Source organism: Trachinotus anak, unplaced genomic scaffold (assembly GCF_046630095.1).
Source record: "Trachinotus anak isolate AG129_WGS33_773 ecotype Australia unplaced genomic scaffold, CSIRO_AGI_Tana_v1 ptg000012l, whole genome shotgun sequence".
NCBI lineage: Eukaryota > Metazoa > Chordata > Actinopteri > Carangiformes > Carangidae > Trachinotus > Trachinotus anak.
Window position 1 is genome coordinate 18,957,396 of NW_027273863.1, and position 12,326 is coordinate 18,969,721.

The 12,326-nt window shown below is 40.9% G+C and overlaps 1 protein-coding gene across 2 annotated transcripts; it reads left to right on the forward strand.

Annotated features, from left to right (window-relative positions):
- Nucleotides 1–89: 89 nt before the first annotated feature.
- On the forward strand, nucleotides 90–12,020 carry sppl2 (signal peptide peptidase-like 2). Of its 2 annotated transcripts, XM_071491770.1 has the most exons (16): nucleotides 90–226; nucleotides 1,846–1,962; nucleotides 2,566–2,748; nucleotides 2,875–2,964; nucleotides 3,332–3,471; nucleotides 4,498–4,640; nucleotides 5,766–5,862; nucleotides 6,233–6,349; nucleotides 7,138–7,219; nucleotides 7,327–7,401; nucleotides 7,496–7,558; nucleotides 7,721–7,820; nucleotides 8,231–8,308; nucleotides 8,940–9,100; nucleotides 9,365–9,405; nucleotides 10,010–12,020. In XM_071491770.1, the coding sequence occupies exons 1-16, from the start codon at nucleotides 179–181 to the stop codon at nucleotides 10,017–10,019; spliced, it is 1,545 nt and encodes a 514-aa protein (XP_071347871.1). In that variant the 5' UTR covers nucleotides 90–178; the 3' UTR covers nucleotides 10,020–12,020. The 2 variants fall into 2 exon arrangements, with proteins under 2 accessions (XP_071347871.1, XP_071347870.1); XM_071491769.1 differs by lacking the exon at nucleotides 9,365–9,405.
- Nucleotides 12,021–12,326: the final 306 nt, after the last annotated feature.

A 12,326-nucleotide genomic window follows, 5' to 3' on the forward strand; every position in this document is an offset into this window, starting at 1 on the left:
TTTTGACATCTTTTGACTGACTTTTACTTTAACCAATCAGAGACGTGCTCACTCGCTCCTCACGATAACAGCCAATTAAAACACCCGCATGCCCAAATGGGCGTGTCCTGTAGGAACAGCTGGGCTCGCGCAGTGCTATTGGACGGTGGTTGATGGGGGAAACAACAAGCTAAACATCATGAGGGTCCCTCAAACACTGATTTGGGCCGCTTTTCTCGTCCAAAAGGTGAGAGAGACCGCATCTATTTCGCAGAAAACTGTCTATCTGTGCGCTTATGCTCGATAGTGACACGTGTTTGACAGAAACAGGTAGTTTTTTTCTTTGCTAACCGTGTTATGGAAGTCGTAGCTGGGATGCTATGACTGTTAGCTTGCGGTGACAACTGTGGGCCCTGAAAACCCCACACATCACTCACCTTCAGATGCACCGTTAACGGAGCAGGATTATCGCTGATTCACCGCATCGCCGAGGCACCACGATGTCTATAACAGACTGTATTCTTGAATAGATCGGCGGACAGAGGATCGAGAAATGTTTGCCAACTGCTCGCATAAGGCTGCAGAGGGAGACGGTAACGCGTCTGTGCCTTGAAGCTACATTTTTTCACTGCTGATTATAACGTCTCTGCATGAAATATATAATAAACAAACTGCACTTTGACCCGCTGAGTCAAACTATAGCTAATGTTTTACTGGTAGGGTTTCTTCTCTGGTGTGGACAGCAATAGAAGTCGACTCCTTGTTTTGTTGTTATAAATAGAAAGGGTTTTCTAAATTAGATCCTTAAAGTCTTTAAGATCCCGGTTACTGTAGACCAGGTTTGAGTCGGCCTTCGTTGATATTGTCATACTAAATATACACCGCTGTAGTAAATACAATATCTGTAGCAAAAAAAAAAGACTTTAAAATTAGATTTTCTTAAAATGTTTGCATTGTTACTTTTGATTTCATGAACTTAAAAATGGGGGGAAAAAATGAAACAGTTACTGTGACCTGTTGAAGTTTGGCGACCCCCGGGGGGGTGTAAATATCCAGTGGCACAGAAACCATTGCACAGACAGGGGGGAGATCCACCGTAATGGAAGTAAATACTGCAGTTAGTTCTGCAGTTAGTCAAGAAAGTGAAACTGAAAAGAGTCTGGTTTCTACAACAGGACAATGAACCGAACCCGACCTCAAAATCCGACACCATCGTCATCAATCTGGATATTTATTATTTGGTCTAGTTTGTGTACGGATGTAATTTATGTCTTTTTATAATTCTGTTGTTTAATGTTATATGGCATGTTTGTCTATCTTGGGACTAAAGCTGAAAGATTTGGTTGATAAATTGATTAATGGAGCAATAGACAGAAAATGAATCAGAAACTATTTTGATAATAGATTTAATTGTTTTAAGGTTTTTTTTTTAAGCAAAAGTGCCAAATGTTTCTTAGATTCACTTTAACAATTTGTTGTTTTCTCTGTATTATATAATTGTAAAATAATCTTTGGGATTTTAACTGTCAAAACAAAACAAGACTTTTCAAGAACATCACCTTGGACTTTCAGAATAAACCGTTAATTGAGTAATCGTGAAAATAATTGTCAGGTGAACCAATGGTTAAAATTATGATTAGTTGCAGCCGTACCTGGGAATAACTTGGAGATCCTTGTCTCTTGGATTGGTGTGTTTTGTAGATCCATAACCTAGACACTGCACTTTTACAGCACCATACCTTGGCAGACTTCAGGTGAAGCAGCGGCAACAACAGTTCTGGTGCTGCTGGAAATAAAGTTCATCATCTATGACCCAGAATCAAAGTTTGTGGAGTGATAATACTAACATTGCTCTCATGTTGACAGGTGGTGGGAGAATATGGCATGGCCCATTTCAGTGACAAGGGCAAGAGCAAAGGAAAGGATTACTGCATATTCTTCAACTCCCAGTGGGCTCGTCTACCTCAGGACCTTAATAAGGCAGTAAGTCACTTGTGGTCAACAAGAGGGGTAACCATGTTAACTCTATGAGCACACTTAAAAAATAACTTTCAAAGTGCTTCATAGTCACACAAAACAGTATGCACTGATACCAAGGTGATCAATAAAATCTTTTTCAGAAAGCCTCATACAGACTGCTGAAATTTCATCTCCACTCACTGTTCCTGTTTGGTCTCCAGCAGCTGCTTTCTGAACAAACAAATGTCAAATGTTAATGATCTGTCTGATTGATATCAATAGAATGATTAACAGTAATCCACTCAAGAGGAAAGAAATGCGTTAATTACAACATCTAGGTCATCAGAAAGTTTGAACATTTAAAACAGGGTTTTATTTTTTGGCTATAATCATATCATTAGATTTATCAGAAATAAATCATCTGAGACTGTCTTGTTCAAGTCTTTAACACAAAGCTTTAATAATTCAAGAAGCTTATTTTTGTTTTTGGAAAGAATAATTGTATCCAGTCTGTTAAGAAATAAACATATCAATTCTCTGTCATTAGCAAGAAAAATTATAATGAGAGTTGAACCATAACAGAATATCCTCCAGCTGTTTAACACTGCAAACCTTATGGTCTTGTAGTCACGTCTCCAGATCTATGACCTGACAACATCGGTCCTGTGCTCGCCCTCTGAGGTCCCAGAGGGAGGCTTCCCCAATCGCATCCCCATGGTGATGAGGGGCAACTGCACTTTCTATGAAAAGGTCCGACTGGCCCAGATTAATGGCGCCAAGGGCCTCCTCATTGTCAGCAAGGACAGACTGGTAACCCTGAATATAACTTCAAACATTTTAAGGCCATTGGTTGTACTCATTATGTATCAAGACTGGGTTGACTTTTTTCTGCTCAGAAAACAAAAAAGCATATTTGTGGTTTGTTTTTCCCTGCAGACACCACCAGCAGGAAACAAGACTCAGTATGAGGAGATCGACATCCCTGTAGCATTGCTCAGCTACTCTGACATGCTGGACATAAGCAAGGTGAGAGGTTGGCTAGTTGACACTGAAACCACTGGTTACCTGTGTGATAATACTAATGTATGAGTTAGTCTGTCAGAAGAGACAGGCAGGTATATGACTCACCAGGGTTTATCATGTAGCAGACATTGGATCACTGCCAACAGCGGAATAATTCTTGCTTGATGTTCTGTATATGCTGTTTTTTATGCCTCCACACCGGTGACTGCCAGAACCGGAGGCATTATTTTTTCGGGTTGTTACACAGATGTAACCTGAAACTAGTCTAAGGAGGCATACAACAGCAAAGCAGTAATTCTAATTTCTTCTGTTCTGAGGTAACAGAACCAGTAGGCTTGGCCTGACCTAATGCTGTGTCTGACTCCGACAGACTTTCGGTAAAGGACGACTGGTTGCCATGTACGCACCCAATGAGCCGGTGTTGGACTACAACATGGTGATCATCTTCTTGATGGCAGTAGGAACAGTGGCCATTGGAGGCTACTGGGCCGGCAGCAGAGACAGCAAGAAGTAAGTGGACATGATGAGGGGACAAAGTGGGGGAACATCCAGTCTGGGTTATCACTCCTTCATTTGAATGTTTGGTTCTGTTTGAGTGTTTCATGTGTACAGGAATAGCTGTATCTAATCTGCACATAACTACAGTATAATTAGTTATGTCCCAGAAGTTAAGTTATGTGTGTTGTCATATATGAATTCCAAATAAGAAGTTACCACCTTTCTCTTAGTGTTTTTAATCCAATTGTGTCCCAAAAGTGATATAAAAATAGTGTCATATAAATAAAGTTCTTTGTCTTTAAAGGGAGAAAAACAATGATAATTGCTCTGTCTAAAAAGTGACCATAATGATATCTGTTTTGTCGTTTTATGTTGGTTTCTATCATACAATTTTAGTTCAGTATTTTCTACTACACAACCAATTAGAACAATTTATGACAGGACATAACATGCTTTTAGTCCTGAGTGCTAAATTTGAATCAAAGTAAATTTATCAGGAGAGTCATCCCCGGGGAAAATTAGTCATAGTTTTCTTGGCCAAGTACTACAAGGTTATGTTTCTCTTAGAAGAATGTGTGCACATCTCTTCTTTTCAAACCAAGCAGTCTGCGTTGTACCCCTGTACCCCCTCCAAAGGGCAGTGCTGTTTATTTGAGGCCGTGTGAGTGACTCATCAGCTTGAGCCAATCCGAAGCTATTCTTCCTGATGGAGTTGCCAAGGTGACTGAGGGCACAGTCAGATGGGGTCTCTGACGCACAGGACTACGGGCAAAAAAACATTTTTGAATATGAGTGTGTTTGTTTGAACTCAGGAATGAAGTGAACCCCCCAGCCAGCTAAATGATGGTAAATATTGACTGTGGATGGGAGGATGGACGACCATCAGTGAATAACGTGGCAAATTGCATTCCCCGAGACTATTTGCTTTGTGAGGTTGGCAGAAGAAGATGAGTCTTTATAGACACCGATCACTGGACTTTAGAGTCATGAACATGCTCCCAACATCCCAAACGCTGACTTACGTTTCTCGTCCTGCAGACGCTACATGAAGCACAAGCGGGATGACGGCGCAGAGAAGCAGGATGAGGAGACAGTAGACGTCACCCCCATCATGATCTGCGTGTTCGTGGTCATGTGCTGCAGCATGCTGGTGCTACTCTACTTTTTCTATGACCGCCTGGGTACGACACAAATACAGCATTGATCTGAACACACACATTATAACCCACAATAATCTGGTCTTCCTCAAAGATATTGGTTCTCATTTAAGAAAAAAAAAAAGCTCTTTGGCCGGATCCACTTATCTTTGACCAATATGTTAATTGTGGTTTGAGTCTTGTCTGCCCAGTAGTTATTACTGTGCGGTTAGCCTCGCAATGTGAGTCTTTAATTTTTTTTTCTTCACTAATTGTGGGTCTGGCATGGTTCAACAGGCATTTGCTTGGGATGCAGGCTGTGCAGAAAATGAACAAAAATGTTTTCCTTGTGGACCAAATAATTTCAACTCAAGATCCATTTGCTTTCCACCACATCTTGCAGGCTGCCTTGTGTTGAGACAAGCCTGATTGGATAAACGCACCAATTACTATGCTGCCATTTGTCTGTTCTAATTTTCAAACTCGATAAATATGGTGGCTGTTGATGAAACATTGTCATGTGTTTCCTCTGAAGTTGTCCAACAATACTAAAACATATCTGAAGAAAGAAGAAAGGCAGTTGCTGGATTGTGCTTTATTTTGCATCAGCGATGCCTGGTTTAAATCATAGCTGACTTACTGTAGACTAAGGATTCTTGACACTTAGCCGGTCATCACATGTAATATGTGTAATATGGTTCTCAGCAGCTAAAAACCAAGTTAAAAGACAAGTAGAGCACGACATGGATAACAAAGTGAGATAATAGTTCATCCGTTTAGCTCCACTATAAACTCTAAATTCCTCTGAGCTGCAGTTGACACTCTGTCCTCATCTTGTCTAGCAGGGCTGCTCAGAGTCCAGCATTATACGGCTGTAGATGCTGTTTGCAGATCTGAATGTGTGAACAACTTGAGTGTAAAGACTGGTGGCCCTGAAAAAGAGCTTAATAGCTCAGATAACATTTCACTGATAAATAGATTAAACTGATAGCTGCTGATAGACTGCTTAGAGCCTCTGAATCACTGTGGTGAAACTGATGCCACTATTCCGATATTTCAGAACTAACTTTGTCAAAGAGCAAACATACTAAAAAGTGTATGTCCTTAGTAGAATATCATTGGATATCATGTGATAATAGACGCTAATGTCACACCTCCCTTACTGTTCAGCTATTTGGGTCATCGCCATCTTCTGCGTGGCCTCCTCTGTCGGCCTGTACAGCTGTCTGTGGCCTTTTGTGAGGAGGCTTCCTTTCTGCAAGTGCAGGTGAGACTGCACATTATGCTTTAACAAAGCTAGCTGCTCAAAAGTCAGTTCACAGTGGCTACCATATTTTCTCTGAATCTCCATAAAGCAGCAACTCTCAGACCTTCAGACTGTTATGATCAACCTTGCTTTTAAATGTTCATTTTACATTTACAATTGTATATAAACTGGCAACTCATGTGGTTAAAGATAGAGATTGGGCCTCAAGGTATAATTATAGGCATATAATTGCTGCTTATGAGAAGTTAACCTGGACTCTGGTGATAGATGTCAGGTGTTAACTGGCAGGCTTTGACTGGCAGTTTTATTCAAAGAAAATGTCTTTGTTGTGGTTATATTTATTGATTTGTGGGCTGTCTTTCGATCACAGGATCCCAGAGAACAACCTGCCATACTTGCACAAGCGGCCACAGATCCGCATGTTGCTGCTGTCGGCCCTCTGCATCGGAGTCAGCATCACCTGGATGGTGTTTCGCAATGAAGACCAGTAAGTGCAAAGAGAAAAAGTGTCAAATTCAGTGTTTTACAAATGCACACATTTAGTCATGTGCCTGGAAAAAAGACTCCCTGCCTTGAATTGAAGATCTGTTTTTTCAGGATATGCTGTTAACATGTCTGTCTGTTCAATTACACTTAGCCACTTCATGTGACTGGGTGGATTAAATAGTTGCCTCATCTTAAAAAGTGTTAATGAGAAGCATTCAAGATGGAGAGAAATCCATTCTGGACGGATGTTAAAAGGTGTAAATGCATCTGTCTCTCCAAGATGAAGGTCATCCTTCCATTGTGTAACTATGTCAGGGGTCTGTGGAAATAGTTGCTCACTGTCTGTCTCCTCTGTCCACAACAGCAGCTAAAGTTACACTAAGACTACACTGAAACTAGTCACAGCTCTGCCTCATTAAAGCAACAAAGAAAAAGATCTCGAGTATAAATTAAAGTCTCATCTGGATTTCATATAGATATAACACTGGTGTAAATCTCAGTTATATATACAAACACATATAGAGACATTTAGGCTGCATACGCACTCAAAGTCAATCATATTAAAAATCATCAGGATCATATCTGCAACTGTGTTTTCAGCTGGTTTCAGAATGTGCTGCAAAAGTCATTTGGTTTACAAACAAGTCTTCTCCACTGTGGGTGTTGTTTGTTGTGTGTCCCCTGACATAATGGGGACTTTTTTTTTCTGTCTGTGTGTGATAACATGTTGGAGGTACATTATGTGATGATGGTATTTGCTGACTCAAGCTCGTGTTATGTGTCCTCCAGGTGGGCGTGGGTGTTACAGGACGCCCTGGGGATCGCCTTCTGTCTCTACATGCTCAAAACAGTCAGACTGCCCACATTTAAGGTGGGCTATAAACCATTATAGATGAAAACTGTAACAACGTGGAAAGTGTTTGGAAAAGTTTTAATGTTAGTTGTAAACTCACCATCTTATTTTTCTATCTTCTACAGGCTTGCACTTTACTACTGACCGTCCTTTTCGTCTATGATGTTTTCTTTGTATTTATTACACCCTTATTTACAAAGGTACGTCCAGACATCTTTCACTCAAACCGATTCACACGTCTACTGTCTCTTTTACTGTGTCATGCTTCCATTACCCATGTTGTGCTCTCCACAGAGTGGGGAAAGTATAATGGTGGAGGTAGCGGCTGGTCCCTCTGACTCCTCCACACATGAAAAGGTGAGCTTGTTTTCAAATTCCACAACCCCCTTTGGATGGGACAGGGTTTAAGTCTAGTTAAAGAAACACTTTCATTTACCACTGCTCCTGCAGCTCAAAGTGCTCCTCTCAGCTCAGAGGAAAAGTAGTTGATAGTAACACTAATGGTTGTGTTTTCTCCAGCTTCCCATGGTGCTCAAAGTGCCAAGATTAAACTTCTCTCCCCTCGCTCTATGTGACCGGCCCTTCTCCCTTCTGGGCTTTGGCGATATCTTAGTACCAGGTAAATGAATGTGTCATCGCATCACAAGCCACTTATCACAAGGGCTCATCATAAAATTATTTAACCACACTTGACCACAGTCACCCTTTTTAGTCTTTTCTCATAACATATTGATGTGGTTGCCAACTATGTAAGCACTGAGCCAGGCAACACCCAAAAAGGCTGCATATTCAATGGTGTATAATTGCAATATTTAGTTCTCATAAATTAATAAGTACACAATAATGTCATTTAGTTCCTCCGGTATATTTTTCAAAAACAGCCAGTGTTATTGTCAGATGATGTAGAGTGCAGCGAAGACCTGGGTTCCTCAAATAATCAAGAATGTGTCTCATGTCTGAGTGAGGTGAGACGGGGCTGGATACAGTCGCTGCTCTTGTTCTGAATAATCCTCTGCTTTTTTCTGTCAGGTCTGCTGGTGGCATACTGTCACAGGTTTGACATTTTAACACAGTCCTCCAGGATCTACTTTGTGGCCTGTACGATTGGTACGTACCGGGTGGGGGGCTTGTGAGCATTGTAAATGGAGAAATGTTGCTGTACTGTTATGATAAACCCTTTTCAGACGGGATTGGGGTTAGGGTTGGAGGCAGGATGAATTATTCCCTGTTGTCATTAGTAATTTATTTCATCCTCCCAGACAACATTTTAACCACAGTGAAATTACAGGTCTGTAATAGACACCATAGACACGCTGCAGGACTAAGACAACAGGGATTACCAGTACCAGCTTGGCTTTCATGTTTTGTTTTTTTTTTGTCATAATTTTGCTCCCCCAATAGACCTATATGTTGGTGTTTATAAGTTTATGTCCTTCAGATTAGCAAAACGTTTCTGACTTCCTCCACGGGCACATAAAAGTCAAATTTCACACTGAGCTGCATGTATGAAATTTGTGAACAAATCAAAAGAACAAGTAGCTCTTCCTGCTGAAAAAACTCAGATTCCATTTTGAAAGACAAAGACGTCGCTCTGGGCAGTATTTAAATTACAAGAAGCCCAAAGAGTTTGCTGACAATGTGTAATTATGTAAAATAATGTAAAACCAGCATCTTAAGTGTTGTCAAGACTCGACTGGACCTTGGGAACGTTGACCTCACTCTGTCTCTCTCCCGTCAGCTTATGGCATCGGCCTGCTGATCACCTTCGTGGCCCTGGCCTTGATGCAGATGGGTCAGCCAGCCTTGCTCTACCTGGTGCCTTGCACTCTGCTCACCAGCCTCACTGTAGCGCTGTGGCGCAGGGAGTTGCCCCAGTTCTGGACTGGAAGTGGATTTGTGGTGAATACCAGTTTGATATGACCGCCTACTGCCGAAGAACAAAAAGACTTAAAAAAAAAAAAAAAAAAAAAGCAACAAAAGAAAACAAACAAAAAGAAATCTAGTGTTAAATAACATGCAGAGTAAAGTGAATTTCAAGTTGAGTAACCCCTTTAAATAATTCCATACGTTCCAACTGCCTCTTTCTGTTGTACTGTCCCCCGCCCCCCCCCCCTTCCCTCCCATCTGCTCCTTGCCCTTCATTTTACTGTGGGTGTGCTCTAGTCTGCTGCTGAGGGCTCAGCTGTCTGTGAATGTCACTGCAGGTATTCTATCTGGGCTTGCTACTTTACACTCTACCATTTAAACATCCTGATTCTACTTAGGGTTCATTTTTGTTATCGTTTTTTCCCTGAAGAATAGACATGTTTTTGTTTGTGTGTGTGTGTGTGTGTGTGTGTGTGTGTGTGTACCTCTGTACCTCTGTGATAGACTAGTGATCATTCAGCACAGTGGGTAACTACAACAAGAGCAATCATTGGTGGTGCAGATGGTGATGTAGAGTAGCTTGTCATTAGATAGCTTTGGTTAGCATGTGTTATCTGTCTGGCTTCATGGGCTTCAACCCTCCTGTGGGTTTATTTGGATAGGCTTTCTTTTCCATGAAGCATATCTGGACTGTTCTGTTTTGGACTACAGGAATACCTCTGACAACAATATTAAGCACATAAAGCTCCTTTAATTTGGATAAACTGATAAAGCAAGAAAAAAATTATCTACTTGTGGACAGAGGAATGACTGTATGCTTTTTTGGTTGTTTGTTATATCCTAGCTCTTCTGTATTTGTAATTATCATTAAATTTAGTTTTCAGTCTGCTACATCTCAGTCATCTCACATGGGCTGTTTTTTTTTTTTTTTGTCCCTTGCAGCCTGCCATAGCACTTGCACCGATCAACTGTACACAAACGGCAGCGCCACAGACAGAGGGGCCCTCTACTAAACCGGAGCCACCAACCACAGAAGCCAGCACTCAGAGTGAAGGCTCGCCCCAGCACACGCCTCAGGAAATGCCCCCGGTTGAGAAAGATGAAGACAAGGACAAATCTAACTGAAAGGACTTGTAATATGGCAATTACCATTTCACTTTATGTTTTTTTTTTTTTTGTTGAGGTTTTTTTTTTTTCTACATTGTGTCTCAGTCAATGGACATTTTAAGTACGGACGTTTATTTGTACTTGGTGCGAAGGGAAGAGCAGAGGAGATCTGCATTATCTGAATGGCTGGCTCAGCGGGGCAACAGGATTGGACACAAGGTCGAGGCATTGAATTTAACACACCAAGTATAAAACCAGCACTGAAGCCCCAACACCTTCCTCTACTAACCTACTGTGCAGTCTAGACCAGTGGTGGAAAGTAACTAAGTACATGTACAGTTCTAAGGTACTTGGACTTTGCTTGAGTATTTCCATTTTATGCTAATTCATACTTCTACTCTACTACATTTCAGAGGCACTCCATGACATTTATTTGAGTGCTTCACCACACTTATTCCACCAGTACCTAAGTAAAGGATCTGAATACTTCTTCCACCACTGGTCTGCGCCACCTGTAAAGGGAATAAAAAGCCAAATCTGGAAATCACCCAAGTTATTGAACCCTAAATACTACCCTGACACTCAGCTGAGACTCTTAAAAACCCTAGAGGCACGGTCACACCAGCGTTTGAAATGGCAGCAAAAACAATTCATGTCAATGCAGATGCTGTGATCACTGCAGTCATTCAGAGGGGCGGGGTAAATTCCCTCCCTTTAAACTGATCAAAACTTATTATTGGTGGATTTAACCTCAAGTAGTATGAAAATGGAATCTCAAATCTGGGGGCTGAAAAATGTGGGTAGAGAAGCTTTCAAGCACTTTGTCTGAAGCATACTTGGACCCTTAAATTCAAAAGCACACAAACACACACTACTTAAGAAGCCATTTTAGCTGTCGTTATCCCTCCAGTACACTATGAACTACTTCAGTGTCAGAATATAAGAAGTACAGCAGTGATGGCTGAAGAGTTTCATAACCTTTAAAATGTGGTGCTATCATGGTTGTTGACTGAGCCAAAGCTATTAGATATTTGTTTTTTTTACTGAAGCATTTGTAGTTTTCTCATATTATTTTTGGTATATTTTGTTTTGCATGCTATAATTTTGATTTTGCCCTTTATATAAAATCTAGTGTATAATCTCTAGTGCAGACTTTGTATACATTGTTGGTGGCACGACAGTTTAAAAATGTTGGCCACTGCAGTTTTGTTCCCCAAGTAGTTATTCATATTGTCTTAAGAACTGGTTTTGGCCTTGCAAGCTGTCCGTGATGAGAATGTGTCGTGTAAAAGTTGCTTTATGAAAAACACGAGTACTGTGGTCAAAATGATAATGTTCTACAGTTTAATGTGTGAACTGAGGCGCTAACGACGGGTTGGATTACCAATGTTCTTGGGTTACTTTGTATGAAGCATTTGCACAATATTTTTTAATTCATGTGCTGACAGGGGCTGTTGGTTCATGTCTGTATATGTTATTGTATATTCATAAGGGTTTAAAGAATGGAAACCAAGGTATCAGTATATCCTGAGGGAGTCATCTGAAAAACATCACAGCCCAGCAGTCACTTCACTCTGTACACCAGTGCAAACATACTCTGATTCTCATTCATTTATGATGCCTGTTCACCAAGTTCTGCTAAACATTGAGGGTTAAAGGTAAAAATAACTTGGTCAGAAGTCAAATGACAAGAGCTTAGTTGTCTGGATATGTGCCCTCGCTGATTCAATAGAGCTGTGTTTTCCAGGACATGAGATTATTCATTCACCAGTATAGTTTGTTGTCACCAAGTGGTTTTTAATGCCTCTGTTGAGGAATACATATAATAAACAAACATTGTATTTGATATTTGGTGTCTTTTGTTGTTATTACACAGGATTAAAAGTGTAGTTTGAAGGTTTTGAGAGATATTTGATGTGTTTAAATGGCTTAGAAAGATTTGAACAGCTTCACCCAGGATGCAGCTGTCTGTCTACTACTTGGATATGTTGACACCGCACATAATTCAGCCTGTCGCAGTGGTTTCTGAGTCTGAATGTGTCTTTTCATCACGGCCCTCCAGCTGTGAAAAGGTCCACTGCCGTTCAGGCTCTGCCGAGACGAACAGCACTCTGACAAAGAGCCTCTTTGTCACTTCAGCTCAGTCGCTCAA

Bases quoted from the DNA above. Each gene is read 5' to 3' on its own strand.
- sppl2 (XM_071491769.1), top strand. From the start codon at position 179: ATGAGGGTCCCTCAAACACTGATTTGGGCCGCTTTTCTCGTCCAAAAG. The intron at 4,641-5,765 runs GTACGACACAAA...CTTACTGTTCAG, and splicing joins CTTTTTCTATGACCGCCTGG to CTATTTGGGTCATCGCCATC. The intron at 6,350-7,137 runs GTAAGTGCAAAG...TGTGTCCTCCAG, and splicing joins GTGTTTCGCAATGAAGACCA to GTGGGCGTGGGTGTTACAGG.